Below are 22,797 nucleotides of genomic sequence, written 5' to 3'. Positions count from 1 at the left end.
AAACTTGTTTTTAATATTTTATGTACTATTATCTATCCTTCTTTCTATCCTTTACTAGGATGCCTCTGGTGCTGCAGACACAGAGCTGCTTTTAAACATGACAAGAGGATGAAAACAGAATACAAAATTCAAATCACAGCAACACAGTATCAAGTCAAATTCTGTTGAGGTGATGACAAGCTGACTCTTTCAGTTGTTGTCAATGTCAATCAGTTTTAGAAAATGGAGTCAGGAATATCCCATTCATTTTTAGCAAAATGCATGAAATGGTTTTTATTATGAAAGCACAGTAACAGGTGTAATCTGTGATTACTTTGTAAAGACCGACTTTAATTTGTTCTGATAAACAAAAGAATAAACATATGCAAGGTCACCAAGAACTTCCATACACAGATGCTTAGCTTTCCAGATCTAAAGACTCCACTACTTTGCATTAACTGAATACACGTGTTTGTCTAAAACTGGTAAAACTGTTCTTTGAACAGACAAATGTCTTTTGCTACCTGAAGTTGTTTGTGTGGCGTGCAGCGGTAGAAACTAACAGATGTGTATATGTATATATGTTTTTTAGTAACAAATATCCAATTTGATTTCCATTTGATTTCCGATTTGAGAGCTGTTGTCAGGTGTCAATGTCACATGGCATCTTTTACACTATTGGTGCAAAACATGCATGGTTCTTATTCCACTGGTCTGTGGAAAGGATAGGTATATTTACAACCACACAAAATAGGCAAGGTGCATTCTGTCACAAAGCTGACAAGAAATATGGCAACGGGAGTATAGAAAACGCCTAGGAAGACATACGGTTATTTAGATAAGTAAAATAAATTAGTGATATTCTACATATTGTGCCAAAAGACAATTATTGTGAATGTGATACATATTGGGAGGAGACACATTTATTACTCAGAGAGTCTATGTTTGATTGTTAATCAACACCCTGATCATACTGAAAAATATTAAGACATAGTATCACAAACTCTAAAAGAACATGGAGAGATAACATAAGGTGGGGACTTTTTCTCTCAGACATAAGAGTTCAACTATGCTGTCCTTATAAACAAAGGAATTCATTGGTGACAAACCCACAGGAGGGGTTCAGAGTATTTAAACAGAAACAAGCATCTACACCTAGGAGCTTCTATAGTGCAATTAATCAAGTGACTTGAACGTGATCTTTTTCAGATCTGGCCATCACAGTCCATCTCTACCACCTCCCCTCCTCCCTCCACCTCAGTCTCTGTTTCCTCCTTTCTCTCCTCCTCCTCCTCCTCCTCCTCCGGAGGCAGCCCTGCCTCCAGTGCTGCGGCCGCTGCACCCTCTCCATCCGTCCCGGCCTCCACCTCTTCCTCTCCGTCTCGTGTGCGGAAGAGGAGCTCCCCGCCTTGGATGACCTGTTCAGTGGTCTGCCAGGTGCCGTCCCCCGTGGCGTACTGCTGGTAGAAGTCAGAGTCGGCCTGGAACATGACCAGGGCTTGTGCTGTGTGGATGCGCACATGCTGGGCCAGGGAGCTAGCATCCAGGAACTTCTCCCCGCAAGAGTCACACGCATACAGGATCTGTGTGTTGGGGTCTGGGCAGGAGGGAAGGGGATGGCACACAGAAAGTTATTACTCATCTAGAAATTTGTATTGTGATAATGTAACCTGCATTGTGTAGATACGTGGAATGGTAGCCTGCAGGTACAGTGCTGTACAGTGAGTAAACCTCATTCCTCAACACCTTAGGAGACATGCCAGCAACAGATGCTAATACCCACAGAGACAGGCATGCTAGCAAGGAGGCTAAAACCCATGGGTGCTAGCATCTGTTGAGGAGTGAGTTTTACTCACTGCACAGCACTGTATCTGCTGGCTACCGTTCCAATTACCTAAATCTTTTTACCTCCTGTTTTTTTTTTTTTACTTTTCCTCACAATACCTCAGCTGATAACAGTTGCTTTTGCAATGCTCTTAAAAGTCTGACAGAGGTGTCCACTCACCCGCCTCTTGCACCTTCTCCACAGCCTTGGTAATTTCTGCTTTTAGGGCTTCCGTTTCATCTGCTGACACGGTAGCTGCAACTGGAACCACTAGAGTTTCAAGAGTTCAACGGCAATGGTCATTACAAAAACTCTCAAAAATCTCCTTGTAGAAAGCTACTCTGACGTACTGCCCCAAATCCTTTTGCCACCACATAAAGTAAGTAGCTTTCACAGAATGCATTCTCTTTATACATATCATTGTTATCCAAAATACCACTGAATATATATTTCTCTACATAATATTTTCTCCCTAGGATAGTAAACGTTAATTCCTGATAGCCCTCTAACCTGTTAACTGTGCCACTGCACTGGCTGCCAATGCCTCTGTAGCCAGGGTCACAATGTCATCAGTGGTGACTGTGACTATGTTGACTTCACCGTCATCCATCTCCGAGGCAGACGTGGAGGCTGGTTGTAGACTATCGTCTCCCTCATCTCCTTCAGCAACCACCAGCCGCTTCATGCCCGCCTTACCCTGGTGAACAGTTTTGACGTGCGAGCGCAGATTGTCCACGCGGTTAAAACCCCTGCCGCATTTGTCGCAGAGGAATGGCTTTTCGCCTGTCATGGATGGATAAAAAAAAAACACACCTATATTTAACGTCACCATTCACAAATACAATCCTTCTCGATTAACGTGTTAGGTAGGAGAATGGCTTCCGTCGTAAGAGTTATTTTACCTGTGTGAATGATAATGTGCTTGGAAAGATCACCGACGTTGACGAATGCCTTGTTGCAGACATGGCAGACATGTGGCCGGATGTTGTCGTGGTGTCGGATGTGATTGGCCAACTGACTGGACTGTACAAACCTGATTAGAAAGTAAGGAGGTATAGAGCAGAGGAATAAGAAGGAAAGTGTTGAGTATCTCTCTTCATAAAGCGTCCACATATCCACTCTGTGACTCCTACAGTGAGTCAAAGCAGTCATTCAAATCTCACCTTTTCCCGCAGCGGTCACAGACGTAGGGCTTTTCTCCGGTGTGCTGCCGGACATGAGCGATGAGAGAGCTGGCCTGAGCAAAGCCTTTCCCACATATGAGACAAAGGCAAGGCTTCTCACCTGTGAACACATACGACAAAGGGCATTATGAATGAAAATGTTTGTTTGACTCGAACACTGCATATGTATACTTGATATGAGTACAACACACACTTGTGTTTTTTAAGGCACACGCTAGTCATCCTGTGTCACATCAGAGATGTACAGTTTGATTTACACACGTCTATTGGAATTCCTGTGATCCATTACTTCTGTTTTTGTGTGTCTCCTGAAATGTCTGTAATCTATTAGCCCTCAGGTGAGCAGCGCACCTGTGTGGATGCGGACATGTCTCTGCAGGGCTCCCGGGTCAGCGAAAGCCCTCTGGCAGTGCATGCACACGTAGGGCTTCTCCCCGCTGTGAACCCGCAGGTGTCTCTTCAGGTTCCCTGCACACAAACACAAATCACTGTCAGACTAGCTTTCACACGCACCATCTGATCTCAGCCTCCGTTTCACACAAGCCAACACACACAAACACACACACACGCACACACACACACACACGCACTCACGGCCCTCCTGGCACCTTCCAGCGCTCCTGTCTCCTTTGCTCATCTCTCCTCACCTGAGGTGGTGAACTGTTTGCCACACTCCTTACACTTCAGTGGCCCGTCTGCAATGTGGATTTTCAGGTGAGCTTTCAGATTCCCGATCTGTGTGCAGAGCAAAGGAACGAAGCAAAGTTCACTCACCCATTCATGATACGATCACATTTTAATGAGCTTTTTTTTCCTGATATCAAAGTCGAGTGTGCCTCTCCTTCACGATGGCCACAAAGCATCCCTAAACTAACACTTGCAAGCTGATATCAGTAACCCAGCTCACATACGCTCACACACATACACAAACACACACACACAAAGAAAAGTAGATCATGCTGTCACTCGAACCTGGTTGAACCTCTTGTCACAGTGGGAGCACTTGTGCCCCTTGTTTGTGTCGTGGGTCTCCAGGTGGCGCATCTTGGCGGTGGGGTCGGAGAAGGCGCGGTCGCAGTAGTCGCATTGATACGGCTTCTCACCGCTGTGCACCAGCTGGTGGCGCTTCAGATTGCCAGAGGTGGTGAAGAGCTTGCCGCAGTCTTCGCAGCTGTAGCGCGCCTCGCCTGTGTGCCGTTTACGGTGCAGGTTGAGCAGGCTGATCTGCCGGTAGCTCTTACCACACGTCGAGCAGCAGTAGGGCTTCAGTGGGCTAATGAGATATTATAATAACACAATGACACTCAATAACACAATAATACATAATGACACAGAGAAAAGGGAGGAGGTATTCCTTTCAAAGTATTACAGACAGGTCATGAAATAGTCTTAAATATATTTGATATATTCTGACATTGTCAAACTCATTATGTTCAACCAAAAATACATCCCAGAAATATATTTAGGATCTCTTATATGACATTGAGGATCAGAGTAGCAGCCCTGTGTTAACTCACCTGTGTGTTTTCTCGTGTGCTTTGCAGGCAGCTGGATCAGAGAAGGCTTTGTGGCAGTCTCTGCAGCTGAAGGGCTTCTCACCCGTGTGGATGCGGATGTGCCTCTTGAAGTTGCCCGTGTGAGTGAACTTTTTCCCACAGTCCTAAATGCCATTGGCAAAAACCACGTGTCAGAATGAGAGCTTGAGGGTGGTTATAATCATATGTTTAGTTTTGAAACGTAACCCTGTCATTTCCTCACCTCACATTTGTGGGTGATGGAGCTGTATGCTCGGGACTCGCTTCGGTCAGAAGTGCCCCCCAGCCTGCCCGACCGCCCCTCGCTTCCACTCTCGTCCTGCCCTTCCTCATCGTCACCCTCCTCTTCGTCCTCCTCTTCGTCATCCTCCTCCTCCTCCTCATCCCCCACTTCCCCATCTTCCTCCTCTCCTTCAGCCACTTGTACGCTGGTACCCTCAGCAGCTGTGTTTGTCACTTCTGACTCCTCACCATCACGATCTGGAGGAGCAGGCATTACATATTGATTTTATGTAAAGCACTTTGAACTGCAATTCTTGTACGAAATGTGCTATATAAATAAAGTCTTACTTACATTATCATGTCATCAGACTATCCTGTCTGGCTCTGTTAAACAAGACTGTCATTAAATCAGAGGAGAAGATATGGGTTGTGCGAACATACCTCGTGCGAGCAAGCGCCTTGTTGCAGTTCTCAGCCTTCTCCTACGAGTGCTGATGTAGGATTTTGCTGCTAATGATGATTTGTATTGGAACTCTGTAACAACAGAACAAAGTTACACAGGCAAACTTCAAATCTTATGACAGAAAATATCACTTGAAGTCACGCAGCAATAAATAAGGACACAGTTACTAACTAGGTGTGTAGTCAGCATCTGAGGGGTCATCTTGAAACGGAACCTCCTTCACTGCGCCCTCCTCCTCCTCTGCTTCCTCCTTCTTTTCAGAGGCGACCCCGGCCTTCCTGGGTTTGGAGTACGAGGGGGCTTTGGGCATCCGGGTAGCTCGGGCCACAGTGGCCTTCACCTGAGAGTTCTGGGACTCGGCGATGCTGCTTGCCGCCTGCTCATCCTCCGTGGTCTCCGAAGGAGGTCCTTGCGTGTTGGGGGGTTGTTTGTCAGACGCCCCATTCACTGAGGGGGCGCTGTTCTCCTGCTCCTCTTCTGTTCCAGTCACTGGTTTGTCTGACGCTGATTTCTGTTCACCTTCCTCTACCTTGTCTGCAATTTCAAAATGGTTGGAATCAGGGAAGACAACAATGAAGCAGAATCTACAATGATTTTATATTACTCTGTATTCACCCCTTCTCAAACATGATGTGCAACCTAAAAGAGCAGCTAGTCATTTGGGATGTACTTACAAGTGGCAGAGTCATTTGCTGAAGTTTCAGACGGAGAGACTGCCAGGGTTTGATAGGCAGTGCAGGCATTGACGATTTCCTGCATCTGTAGGAATGTGGCCACAGCCGACACATCTTCCACATTCTGAGAGCTCAAAGTCAGCTTGGCAGTGTACATAAACTCAAGGACCTGACCCAGACCTGAAAGCAAAAAAGGGCATTTAGTCTACACCAATAAAAAACAGAAGAGAGGTCCATGAAAGAAGTTTATAGCAAGGCCCAAATCTCTTGCTGGCTTTTTTGACAAAGAGGATTGTGCAGTCGGTACCTGCTGCATTACTGATGTCCAGATGCACAACATCCTTCTGATCCAGGAATAGGGTGCGGAAGTAAGCACTGCAAGCTGCCAGCACAGCTTTGTGGGCTTTGAAGTCAATGCCATCCACCACAAAGGTGCAGTCACATAACAGCCCCAGTTGGCGCTGGTGGTTTAACTGCTCTAGAACTTTTCCACTATGCCAAGGAAAATCCATTTCTTACTAGCACAGTTTGAGAAGGGCCTAATGGGACAATGACAGTAACATCAAAAAAGAGCACAAAAAGTGACTGACACCAAATAAACTGAAATGGATATATACCATAGTTTTTTAAGAGCATTTTTTCTCTGCGTGACATCTCACAAAGATGCAAAGCACCAATGACAATAAACAATTATGTATTGGTATCTGTGAAAATTGAATACCTAGTTCATTAACAGATAACTGGGAGATATTTTTTATTCTGGTGGGTCGTCCAATAACATTAAACTGTAATTTACAGTCATTAAACTACCATACGAATGTGGAAGCCTACCAGCTGAAGGGTAGGACTAATATTTCACATTCTGAAATGATCCCATATCTTATCATTACGTCATAGTTAGCTAACAGGATAAATTGTCCCTATCCATTCAACTTCTTACTACCTGTCCTCCTGCACACTTTTCCTATTACAAACGGAACATTGCATGTGTTTAATGCTCTGAGTGCATATTTATAAAAGAATAATAAGTAAAGCGGATACTGCATCAACACACAAATGCGTGATAACTGAGCAAGGAAACATCAGCTATACAGGCTAAAGTTAGCGGCAGGATTGTAATTTCTAAGGGGCTTCAAGATTGTTCAGGATGCTAACGAGAGTTAGCCGTTGTGGCAAATATAGACACAGCCACAACGCCCAAATCATACCAAAGCAACAACAAAATCGATTGCGCAAACCATTTTTCGCACAATGGTATGGGACGCAAACAACCCTATCCTCGCATTTTAGTCAACTTCTCTTTGGTTGACGATGCTGCGGATTGATTATGTATCCTCTCCTGGCTCCCTATCCGGGATTAATTCAGCGTGCCTAGACATGCATGGCTCAGCATGCAAGATGGCGGATAGTACAGAAGGTGGCCCTTGTTGTTTGTCCTTTGACGGTCGTCTTTCTCCAATCTACAACGGGCGCTATTGCATTACGAATAGTATAACCTTACCTCTAAGGACCCGCTGCGTTCTCCAAGGTTAATACTTGCAACGGTACTGCTTTGGATGAAATTCTTAACTCTATGCACAGTCTACCCAATCGAGTTATTCGGTGATCGATCTAGACGTTCAGACTCGATGAACCGCCATCTTCCGCTCTCTGATCGATTGATAGTGGCCGGGCGGAAAGGTATCAGATGCGCATGCTCGACCCTCTTCCAGCAATTCTAAGTATGTCCACACAGTGGCGGACTCGAGTCATAGTGCCGTTCAGATTTTTTTTTCCCCCACTTGCGACGTACTATTTTAGATTTTTTGGCGTTAGAACCTTAGAAAACCCTAACAGCCATTGGATATTACGGCTTGTTTGAAGTGAAATTACAGTAATTAAAATGCTGAAATTATCGCCAAATGTAGATTCAGAAAGCAACAGGTGTTTACTGGTCACATTGTTAGGGGACATACAAAGAGCTATTAACAAGGTCCAAGCAGTTTTTCATTGTAGACTGTAAATACTTTTAAATGCCCCCTCAACCTAGAGGGAATGTTCTTACGTCAAACAAATTTAAGAGGATATGAACTTTGCTGTGACTTATGGAAACAAACATATGAAAAGGATGTTGTAGTGCCTCCCAGTCATTATTAGGCTAGGCTACCTGCTTGAGCAGATTTGCCCTGATGTTTGCCTTTAACAATTTGACAGCTTGGAAAAAATGCAGAGTATGTGTCTAATTTAGTCGACTTTGTTATGAGTCTTCAGAAGAGAGACAGCTGACTGCTGCTTGAATGCGGACCAATTTTTTTTGTGATAAAAAACTATTGGTTCTTTAGGAAATGGTAGCAAAATGGCTCAGTTAAAGCACAGAAAAAGTGTTTATGGTAAGCTGTTCCATTTTGTGAGAGGATATGGAGACGATATACGGCAGCAGATGATACAAATTGGTGGGTTTTGTTGTTGTTGTTTTTAAGTCCATCACCATGGGCTGACATGGGAATTATCACCAGTACCCTCTGCTAGTAGCGGCTTCAGTATAAGGATGTGCACCAGACCTCCTTCAGCTGAGCATTTTCACAGGTTTAGTTAAACGATAATTGACGCCAACTTTACAGATCACAGTAATGTCACTGTTAAGTGAAGACCCGTTTGCCAAGTTCATTGAATGAGATTAGTGTACACGATTAACAGTCTTTTAGAGTTGTTTTAGATACATGGGGAAGGATCTTTATCAGTAGATGGCAAGCTTTGGCATAGCTAAGGAAACAATGACAAACAATGATTTCCATTATATCACTTGAACATTTGAATACCGGTATGCTTATTATAGCGCCCCCTTCTGGCTGTTAGTTGTCAGTTCATATGCTTGGGCTCCTGTACAGATCAGGAATCTTATGGTAGGATCCTACAGTGGTATATGTTTGCAGGTTCCTTATGGGTCTTGCTTCCTAAACTTTGCTTACAAAAGACAAATATTAAAATATGCTCATTTGCTCTTTAATACAAATTGTTAATTAGAAATGTCCAATATCTGGGTTATAGATGTGTACAAATGGGTGAATTAGATTGAAATATTAAGGAATATTTCTGGCTTGTATAGTCCAAGCTCGTCTAGAAAGTGTTGCAAGGTTTGTTATGAAACTGGGAGCTTAAATTATTTTTTTAAATAATACAGATTTTTCAGTGAGAAATGTATGTAAATTTGTGAACAGATTAAAGTTTATTTAAGGGGCGAAACCACTTAATTTGTCCCTTAAACAGTGCAAATGTACCCCTTAGATAATTTCCAAATGCATTATGGTACTTTTATACGGACCGTACAATATTCCTGAATGTATAATATGCAGTAATCAAAGTATGTTTATAATAATTTGTGTGTTTTTGTCTACTTTTACTTTTTATTGTGACTGAACTGTGTTAAACTGTTTACAGACACAGAGTAGCGGCATTCTAATCCAAACAGTTCACAGCTCCGGTCTAAAACTAGTTAGCTAACTACTTAAAAGGAATCCAAGAAATCTGCAAATACCAAAAACAGCCAGGATGGCACTGACAGAAGTATGCTAACTGGTGTCTGTTGGCGATACAACTGGCAATGACATGCTTTCAAAATATACTCTTCTGTTTGTATATACAAAAAGGGTTCACACCAAGTATGCTATGCATAGTTAACAAAGACTTTTTGAGTAGGGCCTTGAAATAAACCTTGAACTTTACATTTTAACTTTAAATGATCTGTCATTAAACGATAGTTAAGGGATTGGCTTCAATCTGTAAACATGTAACTCCTTAATAATTCCTTTGAATTTTGATGAACTCAGGAAAAGACCTTAATCATGCTTTGTATCACATATTTCAGGACATTGTTTTTAAGGAGTAACTAAGGGCTTGGCTAAATTCAAGATAAAATTAAGGAAGCGCGATTGAGAATTAAGAACCTCTTCATATAAATTAAGAAGTTTTGCATAGTTTCATGGGCAAAGCGAGGTGGATGTAAGTGTTTTATGTGTTGTAATGTAAACAGCTCACTAATTGAAGTACTCTGCACTACTGTCTAGCTGTTTAAGTGGAAATTAAATCTCAATAAAGCAATGCTGCACATTTAGAGCCTGCCTGCCTCATGGGTGAAGCAGTATTATTCCATCAAATGGTTGAGAGTGAGAGCGCGGATGTTCCTGCGCCTTAAAGTTTAAACAATGAGAGCCAAGTTTATTAATAGAGGGCCAAGTCCTCTGGAGCATGGGGAGGGAGCGCATGCTTTTGTTTGCTCATGGTCTCTTTTTACCGACAGCAGACACAGAGCAGATCATTGACTCACCAGCCCTAAATACACCAGCACTCAAAACTCAGACTCTCTCTCCCTCTCCCTCTCCATCTCTCTCTCACTCTCACTCTCTCTCTCTCTCTCTCTCTCTCTCTCTCTATATATATATATATATATATATATATATATATAAACATCGTTGAGATCAGGTGCATTTGTATTGCTATCTATCTATCTATCTCTCATTCCCTTTGAGGTTGACTCACTAACAGGGACTGAACAAGCAAGTGATTGTTTAGTTTTTTTAATTTCACACCATTTTAGAATGTACAACACATTAATTTTACGGTATTAAATAACAACCAACCATGCTGAATGGAGATATCCAGCATCAGTCAGGATTTTGTCACTGCCAGCCACCAGTTCAGTTTATTCCGGAGTCTTTGTGGCAACATCCAGCTGCCTCCACTTTAAAGGAACCAATTATGGTCTTTGCGTCACAAGAGTGTCATGCAAGTGCGAGTGTGTGTGTGTGTGTGTGTGTGTGTTTATGTGTGTGAAAGAGAGAGAGAGAAAAATACGCAGCCTAGACTCTTTGTATGTGAGAACTGGCAGCGAGGTTTGAAAATGTGCTGTGAGCTGTGTTCTGGTAAAATAGGATTTTGCATGCATGTGTCACCGTGCACAAATGTGAAATGGGAGAATTGTTGAGACCTGATTGTGAGAACAGACGACATGGGAGTAGAAGAGGGAACACGGTAATCAGTATCAGGATGGAATCTGGTTGTGTGTGTGTGTGTGTGTGTGTGAGAGAGAGAGTGGGAGTGTGTGCGCAGGGACTGCTGAGGCCACACACAGGAGAATCAGATCTTGATTTCGGTGCGGAAGGTCTGTGCGTGCTCCAGTTTGGAGGGGCGCCTGCGTGCCCTGATGGTGAGGGCCCCGTCTGGCCCTAAAGACGACGTCACAGACGTGGGGTCCACGTCCTCCGGCAGTTGGCACTTGTGGGTAAATGTGTTCATAACTGTGCCATCCGCTGCCAACTGTGAATAACAAAGGGGGTGAGGCCATACGGTTGTGTAAGAGACTGTCTCACTATAACTTCATACCTAATAGGACCACATTGTGAATCACTTCATTATAATTGTTCCTGAAAAAAGGTTAAGTCTAGAGGACATTCTACTTGCCTTTTCTGCACGGACTTCAATCTGGTTATTTGAAGTGGTGACAATCACGTCCTCGGGGGAGAAGTCACAGACATCTACTGTGAATTGGTACGTGTCACCCAGTGTTTTGATGTTTCCTGGAGTCCCAGATAGACCTACAGAGGCAATGAAATGTGAGAAGGTCTGTCTTATTCTATGTCAAGTTACTGGTATTTTATGCAGAATAGATTTCCCAACATAAAAAAAGGGTTTATTTGAAGACTCAACCAGCAATACATGAGTATACACAATCCATTTAGCCACAGCTTCCTAGTATATCTTTTAAAGCCATATTTATTACGAGAACAGCCTCTGGCAACTTGTCATCTGTATATGAGCGTTTCCATATGTTCTCAAATTGTAAATGAGCATTCCAGATCATAAATATGGCTCCAGCATGGCATATGTGTGCATTTGTCTGTCTGTTTCCCAGTCTGGCAGTTGGAATATCAGTCACCAAGCAACAGACTGCAAGGACCCCCTCCCAACAGGCGTCCCTTCAGTCATTCTCCATCTGTGAAGTCCGTTAGAATTGGCCTGCTCCCAAATATTCCCTTGAGCACGTTTGCCCCCCCCCCCCCCCCCCCCCCCCCCCCTTCAAATCCAGACGCTCCTTTACAGGAACACATGGGCATCGCAGTCACAGCACCAAAATAGCCCCCCTTCTCATACTCCTCCCCCTCCTTGTCCATTCTTACTTCAGCAGAAGCATACACTAGTGATGGGGGGGGGGGGAGCACATGGTCCGAAACGCTCTGTGTTCAAACACTCCATGTACTCACACACACATGCACATTGACTCAACCAGGCCATTTACTCAGACATACACACAAGAACACACAGGCACAAACCCAAAGCATACTGTGATCTGCACTTTATTCAACCTTGCTTCCACTATGCAGTACACACGTATATGGTGGACTGGCTTCAATAGACAGTGCCTTGTCGGAGGCCATTTAATAATTATTTGACACTTGCTTGACTGCATTGAAAGCTGTCACAGTGCGAACTTCTGTTCTGTGCCCTGTTGCGGTTGATATTGATCCACACTGGCACATACGTTAAATGGCACATACTTAGACGGTATTGATCCTAGGTAGCAAAGGAGAGAATGGAATGTGAACTCACTGGAGAAACCCAGGGCATCCTCGTGTGGCCGCATGAAAGACCCGAAGTCGTCAGTGAAGATTCCCCGGCCCTTATCCATGTAGGGGTTAGTGGAGGAGGATGAGGAGGAAGAGGAAGAAGTCTGATGAAAACTGCGCTCTGATCGGTAGACAGAAGAGTTGGGCACACTCATTGATTTCTGGGGTAGCTGAGGTTGAGTTGTATATTATCCACCTAGAGGAAAGCCTTAAAAAAATAAGAAAAAGAAAGTCCAGTGTGTGATGGTGTTTGAGGTTCGTAGTGTTCTGAGCTCTCAAGTCTTAGTCCAGTATCAGGGGATATCACACTTCCAGCTTCTGGTCTCTGTGACTATGAGCTCCTGCAGAAACTTCAACAGGGTTTGTCCCTGTGTCTGTAGGTATGCACCTTATTTGAGGGGCTTTTATGTGTGTGCGTGAGAATGTGTGTGTGTGTGTGAGTGTCTGTGTGTGACTGAGCGTATGCGTAATCAGGACGTTACAGAGGGATAACAGCATGCTATATTTATCATCTGAGGCAGGGGGACGCGAGGGGTCTGTGTTTGGAAAAGTTTTGTCTGATGATTGCTCAGAGTGGAGCAAAGGGTCCCTGACAAAGATGAAGAGAGGGAAGAAGAGAGAGAGGGAGGGATTGAGCCCACTATTGGAATTCCAGACACTTGCTCCCAGAAATAGTCATTGCCTTCTCTCTCTCTCTCTCTCTCTCTCTCCCTCTTTCCCACACGTCCTCTGCATCCTTATCCATATGATCTCTTTTGTTCTCCATCTGTTTGTTTTGTTTTCATAGGATGTATTTTTCATGTTATGCAATGGTATTGGTTTGTGGCTTCATGGCTTCAAAATCATTTTGATTTGACAATCACTGTATGAACTGCTTTTATGACCACTATTTGATAATATTCAAAATCAAACATATGGTCTCATTATAATCTTGTTGTTACTTGAACGTAATATATTGATTCAATATAAAAAATAGTCACAAATAATATTTCCCTTGTCTTTTAGTCATTCAGTCAGTCTTCTCAAATAATTTCAAAAAGGCAAAGCGAGCGAGCGAGAGAGAGAGAGAGATAGAGAGAGTAAGAGAGGTGTAAACAGAGTTGACTAAAAAGATGGAAGGAATGTTGGACAGCACATGGCTGTGTGACGTTATTCAAGAGGATCACGGCAACATTTGTTGCGCTGCATACAATAACTATTAATATGTATTACACGCCAACCCATTTATGTTGCTATCAATTACATCAATCTTTATCTTTAACACGGTTAAAGTGTGATGGCACAGTCCTGGCTGTTAGTCTGGTTCATTCCAGCCCTGTCAACTGTTCAGATTTTAAATATAATTTCACAACTCAATAATATAAACACCTGATTTACTTGACTTTTAATGATGGTTTATTTATTCAGCACTCAAGGGCACTGAACAATATATTTCAATCAGAAAACGCAGCAGAATGTGATAAAACAAGGCAAAGATAACATGGGAAAATGAAATGGAACAGGATCATATTACGTTGACAAATATAAACATGAAAACAACCCCGTGGGGGAGAAGGAACTGGGACACTGTAGAGGTCATGGACGCTTTTCAGGACTTAATTCCAGACACTCAACACCCATTGAGGATAGGTTGAGACCTTGGGGTAAGGGCTGATGTGTGAGGAACAACTTCAGTAATATGCTGACGCATACATGCTAATGTCTTATATCCTTGGGGAGGGGTACCTATCACGCCCTAAACACAGTCAAAGGATAGTGCAAAAAGAGGCATTAGTGAAGGGCTTACGGGTGTGTGATGCACTGAAGGAATTGACTGTGCTCAGTGCCCTTGCTCTGTTATTAGGAAGGGCGTTGGAAAAGTTTTCCCCGTCATGAAATTTCCAGCATGTACCAACACACTCTTTCTGGCCCTATCAGTTTAAACTTTAAAGTCCTTTACTAATCGTCTAAATCCAGCCCAGCAACTCACCACTTCCCCCCTCTGGAGTGCGTCACCGACTCGAGAGCTTCTATTCTGGAGAGATGAGAGAGAGAGGAAGAGAGAGAGAGCAACTGTTTGGGGTTTTGATCGGTCCCAGTGTGGACTCTTGGTTAAGATCGGTATTCAAAAGTGAAATTTATATTCAACACTTTAATCCCTTAGGTTTCTAAATGACATTGGATGACCTTTACCAGAGGTCATTGCAATAAACTCATTATGAGCTGGAGGTATTTGCTTTTATTGTCATTATCTCCCAAGAATGTGAAAATCTATGGCAGACCGAAGCTACAGAAAGTATTTACACACCGTACACAGAAACAGATGCCCTCTTGAACACACACAACTGTGCTTGCACAATGACCGCACTCACATACACATTCACACATGCACATACAAAAACATGCATTTCTCATGTTACATTGCATGTGCTTGTGTTTTGCCAGTTGCTAGGTATTACATAACAGGCCTATTATCTGTCCCACTGTGTGTGTGTGTGCTTGTGTATTTTGGCTAGGATGGTGTGGTGGCATTTGGTAGGGGAGCGGCACAACACCAATGCTATAATCAAACACAAGTAAACACAGTTATTGGTGACATACTAAAGGTATGGCAGCGATTAGGTGTCACCATTTGAAAGCAATCTTGTCTGTTCAGGAGCTGATTGTTTTTCCAAAAAACGTTCCTAATTTCCTAACTCGAAATTGATTCTGAATGAATGAATCACAGCCTGCGTGCAAACATCATGCCAGCCCCTCTGTGCCTCTGAAATTGGTGTCGATAGGGAGAAAAAAGAGAGGTAGAGAAATGAAGGGTGACAAAGGGCAGCAGCTCATCAGTCAGGGGCTGTGATGAGAATATGACGATCATCCTCTCCCGCACCGCTGTCTCAGACTCCTCCACTCATTGGGGCGACCGCCTGTGGGCAGATACCCACACACGCACACACACATGCGCACACAAACACACACACACACACACACACACATGCACACACACACACACACACACACGCACACACGCACACACACACACACTTTCCCAGTGGAGACGACACAAAAGTCGCCAGGGGCTAAACATCAATAACATCATCAGTGGTCTGTCATTCAGTCGAGCTTGTCCCCGGGGATATTTTGTGTGTGTGAGTGTGTGAGTGTGTGTCTGTGTCTGTGTCTGTGTCTGTGTCTGTGTCTGTGTCTGTGTCTGTGTCTGTGTCTGTGTCTGTGTGTGTGTGTGTGTGTGTGTGTGTTTCAGGTAATGCATGTGGATGATGGTACCCCTGTGACTGAAGAGAGAAAGAACATCGAGGAGAGAGAAATTTAATAAGCTATCAACAAGCAAACACACATCTTCCATCTCCACTGGCATTCTCTGAGTGGCATTCCTTATTTCCTTTTTTTTCAAATGTACTTTCTACATTTGAATATAAAACACTTCTTATTTCTAATCAAAGCCCAAGAAAGCCTCTCCACTGCTTTCTACGTATTTGAATAGAAAGTGCTAGATTGTGGGGATATTCAGTACAAACATATGATAAGGCCGGAATGGATTCCTCTGATTCACAATCACAAAGTCTGTATAAGGTCTCACAGAGGAATTTATTTCATAATAGTTTGGCTGGAGTTCTCTCTTATACACAGCAGGATCAGGATTGGTGACCAGCTGTGTATTTTCAGCTCGGGCTGTTATTGGGCGTCAAATGGATTAAAGTATTAAAGAAACCAGACAAGGCAAAGAGCTGGTGGAAAAAAGGCCCCTTTTGAAAGTCTCAAAAATAAACAGATAACTGGTTTCAAAGTTTTCATCCCGGGAGATTCATTTCAACTGCTGTTTGAGTCCAAAGAATCAATTTCATGTCCAAATAGTTCATGTTTAAATAAATCTGCCGGTTACAACAGCATAAGGTTACGTCCTCATGAGTGGAGAGTTAAGCTTATAGTAGTTGTATTATTATACGGTACTTGAAATCTTTTGAACCGTCCTCTCTGTCTCTGAACACCAGTGCTCTGTATGGATTGGCCCCCTCTACTCTTCAACCCCTCAGCATAGTACGGCCAGTATGCAGCAGCCTCCTATTTATACCCTATTGACCAGTCCAGCCTTAATGTGCTGCCAGTGCATGGAGCGGATATGACCTATTGGCCACCTTTACAATATTCACAGCACGCTGCGACATTCAGAAAGGCTGTGATCGTTTGGCAATCCAATTTCCTCAGTTACACAGCACTTATACTAGAATTTGTACCACTGCATTTGCTAGATGTGGCAGTGATGAGTGATGACCCACTTTCTCTGCCTAGTTGTATCCCATGGCTGTTGTTTCCATGGTTTCAAAACATGTAAGCTGATCCAATAACATTATATTTCTGAATAAAGAAGTGAACATCCACTTCATGGAAATAATTGCATGTGCCAGACTCCTGTGCCCAACAGGAAATAGATATGGAAACAAGGCCTTGACAGCTGCATCTGGAGCAGTGGGATCAGGTGCATTTACACAGCTCCTTGTTTGTGCACGTGCACTGATTATCCAATTTGCAGGCGCACAAATATCCAATTAATGAAAAGCGAGACTCGGGTAACACACACAACAAAGCAAACGCGTTTTGCTGCAGCACATCCTGAACAAAAAATCACCACGGTGTTATTCGTCTTAAAAGAGACTTGTGAAGTATGGTGTCCTTTCAAGCGGCAAATGATGTGGCAGTTCTGCGGTAGCCTCAATGAAGGTCACATTCTCAACCTCCTGGTTTCATCTCGTCTTCTAGGCAGAAGACCTCACACTTCACACACACACACACACACACACACACACACACACACATGAAAAGGTGGCAAACAATATCAGAAACTATTATTAGTCCATATATATTTCTGGAGACACGTAGATAAATGGGTAAACAAATGAAGCATTTGCGTCCGATTAAGCCAGTCTGCCCTGTAGCAATGGCATTGGGAGGTCATTTTAGCTGTTAATGAGTTGAACATTAAACAGACTTTGTGTTCTTTAACCAGCTCGTTTCAGGTAGGCCTGTCACATCTGTGCAGACATTTAACATTCAGGTCAGTACACAGCGCGCCTGAGAGCACTCTGAAACGGTGAGCTATGCTTTTCATTTTTCATGACATCTGAAGCGTTGAGTGAGCCAGCTAAGGTAAATCTCATTTACAGAGCAACTCAGACAGCAGAGACAATTCTGCAGTGAACTTCTGCCTCTGTGATTGTTTTTATTCTGCTTGAGTGAAGATGTTTTAAGATTTGATTAGACTTTGATAGACTTATTTTAGATGAATTTGATTATTAGGCCTGTGCATCTGTTAAAAATGAACTCTATTTGTGTGTACAAGTAAACAAGCAACCACAAAATGGTGGATTTGATTAATTTACTCTGATTTTATTGTTGTTATTGTTTATTTTGTTACAGGCGGTCATAAAATGTTCAAGTTTTTTTCTTTTTACACTGATTTTTGATCATAGACTTAGACTTCACCAATCCACATGTCTCTTGCATGATTGTAGCCCCACATGGCTGATACAGATAATAAGCTTTGTGTCCCCAGGTGGGCTTGTCCCTTAGTGCTAACGTCCCCTGAAGTAGGCTCTGCACAAAGCACTTTTTGGGCAAAAACTGTTTGGTCAAAATGTACAATGGCAAGTTGGCGTCTGGGTCGCACATCACCCAAGCTCACCATGACTCATTTGTGGAGTAGCACCACCTAGTGAATGATGTTCAATGCAAAAATCTAGTGCTTCACTAGCCAATACCTTGTGGTGTTCAGGGTCAAATTTCACAAAAGCTCATTCTTTGGACGCACGGCACATCATATGGCCTCTAGTCCCAAGAATTGTAAATACTCCGACCTGTACATTTAATGGTTAAGCCATATTTCAACATATGAATTACATATGCAAATTATAACATACGCCAGTATTAATGAGCCTACAAAATTCCATTAAGATCAGTTATCTACACAAGCATGGATTTTGATTGGCCATAGGTAACAATTTTGTTCAACAAGCCAAATAGAACTTTAGGAGATGTGAGCAAACGTAGGAAATGTAAAGTATATGATCAATACGTTCCTGAAAAACCTTCTGCTCTTTGAATGCTATGTCAAAAATGGCCGCCTTCATGTAGTAACTCATACCCCTTCCTGAGGTGATGCAAAAATGTTGTGTCATTTGACCACTGGGGAGCACTGTGAGAAGCAAAAACCTTTTTTCTGCCTATGACAAGGCCAAATAAAAAAGTTTTTAAAAGGTCCATTTGTGAAAACAAGAACCAATCCACATAAAATATTCCAAAATGTTCCAAATGCAATGAGCAACATTTGTTTTTGTTTTTAAAATAAACATTTTGTAATCAATATATTTCCTGATGTGTCAAGTATGATACAAATAAACATAATATATGTAAATTACTGTTTGCTTGTTTTTTTGTTTGTATTTTGTCAAAAGGTCCAATTACAAAAAATACATAATTTTCCGGCCAACATCGGATGTGCCAGTATTTACAGGGTTACATTACGCATATATATAAATATGTTATTCAGTCTTTTTATATGTTTTCCAATACTGTTTTTATTTCCTATCATATTATAATAATAATAATAATTCATTTAATTTGTAATGCACTCTTCATTCAGAAGAATCTCAGAGTGCCAGCATATTATGCACCTCTATGTGGCATGTCTAATTGCTACAGTGATTAGAATCATTGTTACCTAATCAATTTTCTGCTGAAATCTATTTTAAAGCATTGTTTTAATCCATTTTTCCGTTTAAATGCAGGTAAAGTACTTCACTGCACAGCACTGATATGACTGGACTGATTGGTTGATAAGCAGCTTAATTACAGTTTCATATTTTGAAAAAGATGAAGGAGGTTCAGTGTGGTCCAGAGAGGCTTGCCGAGTACATGAGAATGGATGAGGAGAACAGTGTTACTCAAGCTGAAGAAATGCTCATGGTCTCCAACATGCAGTCCAGAAAACCATGTAGGCGTTCCCGATCAATGGTCAAAGGTTAGCACTATGTCAGTCGTCAGTAATGCACACCATAGAGTTATGTATATTACTTGTGGGAGTGTATGTGTGTACAAACAAACACATGATTATGCTTCAAGTGTGTTGAGAATTCATATGGGTCTCTCACATGTGGATATACATATACATATGTTTGTGTATATTATGTATAATTATGTATATGTTTGTGTGTGTGTGTGTGTGTGTGTGTGTGTCTACGTGTGTTTGTGTTTAGAGTGTATGCAGCGCATTCAGGCCGCTGTCAGCTCAGTGGTGGGGCTGCACTGGCTCTGCTACGTTGCTCTGGGAGTTCTCACGGCTCTCCTGAGCTTCTGCATGAACTTCACTGTGGCCAAGCTGCTGCGAGGTGAGACTGACACATGTCTCCCACTCACCAGGCCTCAGTCGGGGCATCACAGGCCAGCCCTCTCCCACCCACAGGGAGAAGCCAAACACAGCTGACAGCATTCATTCACTCTTCTGACCTCAGTCTTTGCACGACAGATTTCATTTTGTGTAGTTGTTCATTGGCACTTTTTGTTGTTGTTGTTGTTGTTGTTTTTCAAATAACTGGATTAAAGATCCTGATACGTAGAACATCTAAGATTACATATGTAGCCTAAATTAATATTTGATGAATCTATGTTTAAACATCTACCTACATGTGTACGGATGCGATGTCTTATTCACCCCAGCTCACCAGTGGCTGTACAGTCACCTGGAGGGCCATGCTGTGCTGCAGTTCCTGTGCTGGACTCTGTACCCGACCTCCCTCTGTGCCCTCTCCACCAGCTTCTCTCACAGCATCTGCCCATACTCCGCAGGTCAGTGCATCTTAGAGGAAAACCACAATAACAACTCAATGCACATTGCAATCCATGTGTTTAATGTTAAATGATTCAGTAGCGTGAAGGTCTGACAGGGTCGGATATTCTGTAATGTTGTGTCTGCGGTGGCCATCTCTTTGTGCCAGGCTCGGGGGTCCCGGAGGTGAGGTGCATGCTCGCTGGTGTGGAGCTGCCTGATTACCTGTCCTTGCCGCACTTGTTTGCCAAGGTGGTGGGGCTCACCTGCTCGCTGGCAGCAGGCAGCACCATCTTCTTGGGAAAAGTGGTATTTAGCGGGTGACAAGCATGGGCTAATGATTGCGTAGATAGTCGCCCACACAAACACACCTGGATACAAAGACACACACAACAGCACACCTGTCTGCCCAAGTACACTTGTCTGCACACACACACACTCTCTCTCTCTCTCTCTCTCTCTTTCTCACACATACATATACACACACACACACACACACACAGTCAGACAGACAGACAGACAGACACACACACACACACACACACACACACACACACACACACACACACACACACACACACACACACAAAGAGAGACATGCACTCAAAACAAATATTTTCAAATTGTGTTGTTATTTTCCATCTATTTTTCCACCTGTTATTGTATGTCTCCCTACTGCCATTCTCACCAGGGTCCGTTTGTCCACTTATCGACCATGCTGGGAGCATATTTATACCGTCTGTGTGCCTCTGCCGCAAGTGTGAAAGAGGTATTCATTAAAAACACATTTATGAAATGGATGACAAAGTGAGCGACTGAGGCTCAGCCACCATAATGCCCCTGTCCCTCCTGGCCTGTTGTTTCTTCTAGGGGAAGCCTAAACAGGAGATACTGGTGGTGTCTGCTGCAGTAGGGGTCGCCAGCTGTTTCGGTGCTCCCATCAGTGGTAGGGCTGAGACGATCCAGTAGAAGCAGTGAAGTCTGTCTCCTCCTTGGATTAGATGTCAACCATCAGTTCTGTAGTCATTCATGTGTGAAATTGATATGCAATACTGTATGCTTCCTTTCCCATTCCTTCTCTGCATTCTCTCTTTTTTTTCTTGCCCCTGTTCAATATCTTTCTCTCTCTCTCTTTCCACACCCCTTTTTTCCTCACTTTTCCGTCACACTGCCCCTCTGGCCTCTCCCTCTATTTTTACATTTACATTTAGTCATTTAGCAGACGCTTTTGTCCAAAGCGACGTACAAGGGAGAGAACAGTCAAGGTACGAGCAATGGAGACCTAGTGTAACAATAAATACTATTTTACATAAGAAATAGAAAAAAGAAGTGCAGGAATGTCTGTATTTAATGTATTGTAAGTACAAGTTAAGTACTAGTCGAAGTGCAAGCTAGGAAGGGAGGTGCTCTCTGAAGAGTTGGGTCTTCAAGAGCTTCTTAAAGGTAGAGAGGGACGCCCCTGCTCTGGTAGTGCTAGGAAATTCGTTCCACCAATGTGGAACTACATATGAGAATAGTCTGGATTGCCATACTTGCCCAGACGGTAGTGCTAAACAACGCTCACTAGACGAGCGCAGCATCCTGGGTGTAACATTTGCCCTTACAAGAGCATATATGTGATTTATGTCGGTGAGGTGTATAAGTGTATATGTGTATAAGCTACTGGATGACCAAAATTTCCCTCGGGTTTAATAAAGTATCCATCTATCTATCTATTTAAGTACGTGGGAGCAGAACCAGCAATCACTCTGTAAGCAAGCATAAGTGACATATCTCTCCCAACCCTCTTTCTTTTCCCGTCTTTTCCCTTCTGCCCCATCTGTCTCTCTCTCTCTCTCTCTCTCTCTCTCTCTCTCTCTCTCTCTCTCTCTCTCTCTCTCCATCCTAGGAGTGTTGTTTAGTGTGGAGGTGATGGGCACGCATTACGCCGTGAGAGATTACTACCCCAGCGTCCTGGCAGCCGCCTCTGGAGCGCTCGCCTTCCACCTGCTGTCCGTCTGCGGCGGGAAGCAGGGTGAGTGAGGAACCCGGAGCGGCTCACCGACTGCGCCCCCTGTTGGGCAGACGGCCCAAGAGCGGCAGGGCCGTAATCTCATTTCCAAAACTGAATCACCGCTCTCGGGCCCTCATTTCCCCAGAGGCCGTAATGGAACACTGAAGGGTTCTTGAATTGAATTCTGTCTGTATTGAATTGAAAATAATCACATCATTTATTACAGTTTCCTTTTTAAAAGGTGAGGGTGGGGAATGGTTGTGGTGAGAGGCAGATGATATAGGTCTGTGATTTTTGTGCCTTTTGCAGAGACGGTGCAGGCCCTGTTTAAGACTACTTACTCCACTAACCTGCCCTTCCAACCTGTAGAGATACTGGCATTTGCTGTTCTGGGGTAAGTCTGGAGAACTTTACACAAAGAGCCACCCCTATCTTCTCTTCTTCGGGCTCTGTTCTGTATTCCAATGTTAAACTCTCTGTTCAACAAGCTAAAGTAGCAGGTGCTAGCTAATGCTT

At 43.2% G+C, this 22,797-nt stretch overlaps 3 protein-coding genes across 3 annotated transcripts in view; 1 reads left to right on the top strand and 2 right to left on the bottom strand.

Moving 5' to 3' along the window:
• Nucleotides 1–242: 242 nt before the first annotated feature.
• zbtb17 (zinc finger and BTB domain containing 17) lies at nt 243–7,571 on the bottom strand. The gene is made up of 15 exons (XM_012826203.3): nt 7,384–7,571; nt 6,190–6,421; nt 5,883–6,062; nt 5,380–5,742; nt 5,187–5,279; nt 4,747–5,003; nt 4,506–4,648; nt 3,961–4,261; nt 3,636–3,723; nt 3,340–3,456; nt 2,968–3,088; nt 2,707–2,837; nt 2,315–2,587; nt 1,985–2,074; nt 243–1,576 (listed from the first exon to the last, which is right to left on the bottom strand). Exons 2-15 carry the CDS (start codon nt 6,392–6,394, stop codon nt 1,185–1,187), a joined length of 2,754 nt encoding a protein of 917 aa, XP_012681657.2. The 5' UTR covers nt 6,395–6,421; nt 7,384–7,571; the 3' UTR covers nt 243–1,184.
• A 2,848-nt stretch (nt 7,572–10,419) lies between these two features.
• On the bottom strand, nt 10,420–12,878 carry hspb7 (heat shock protein family, member 7 (cardiovascular)). The gene is made up of 3 exons (XM_012826092.2): nt 12,465–12,878; nt 11,319–11,452; nt 10,420–11,174 (listed from the first exon to the last, which is right to left on the bottom strand). Exons 1-3 carry the CDS (start codon nt 12,634–12,636, stop codon nt 10,995–10,997), a joined length of 486 nt encoding a protein of 161 aa, XP_012681546.1. The 5' UTR covers nt 12,637–12,878; the 3' UTR covers nt 10,420–10,994.
• Nucleotides 12,879–19,321: 6,443 nt separating this feature from the next.
• The window catches only part of clcnk (chloride channel K), an 8,055-nt gene continuing 4,579 nt past the window's right edge, over nt 19,322–22,797 (top strand). Inside the window, exons 1-8 of the mRNA XM_031565536.2 lie at nt 19,322–19,484; nt 19,720–19,851; nt 20,180–20,308; nt 20,458–20,597; nt 20,980–21,057; nt 21,159–21,234; nt 22,177–22,302; nt 22,591–22,675. Of these exons, the coding sequence (XP_031421396.1) occupies nt 19,337–19,484; nt 19,720–19,851; nt 20,180–20,308; nt 20,458–20,597; nt 20,980–21,057; nt 21,159–21,234; nt 22,177–22,302; nt 22,591–22,675 (914 nt within the window). The 5' untranslated portion in view covers nt 19,322–19,336. The remainder of the gene's footprint in view (nt 19,485–19,719; nt 19,852–20,179; nt 20,309–20,457; nt 20,598–20,979; nt 21,058–21,158; nt 21,235–22,176; nt 22,303–22,590; nt 22,676–22,797) is intronic.

This window comes from Clupea harengus, chromosome 4 (genome assembly GCF_900700415.2).
Source record: "Clupea harengus chromosome 4, Ch_v2.0.2, whole genome shotgun sequence".
Classification (NCBI taxonomy): Eukaryota; Metazoa; Chordata; class Actinopteri; order Clupeiformes; family Clupeidae; genus Clupea; species Clupea harengus.
This window is presented reverse-complemented; position numbering and strand designations above follow the sequence as displayed.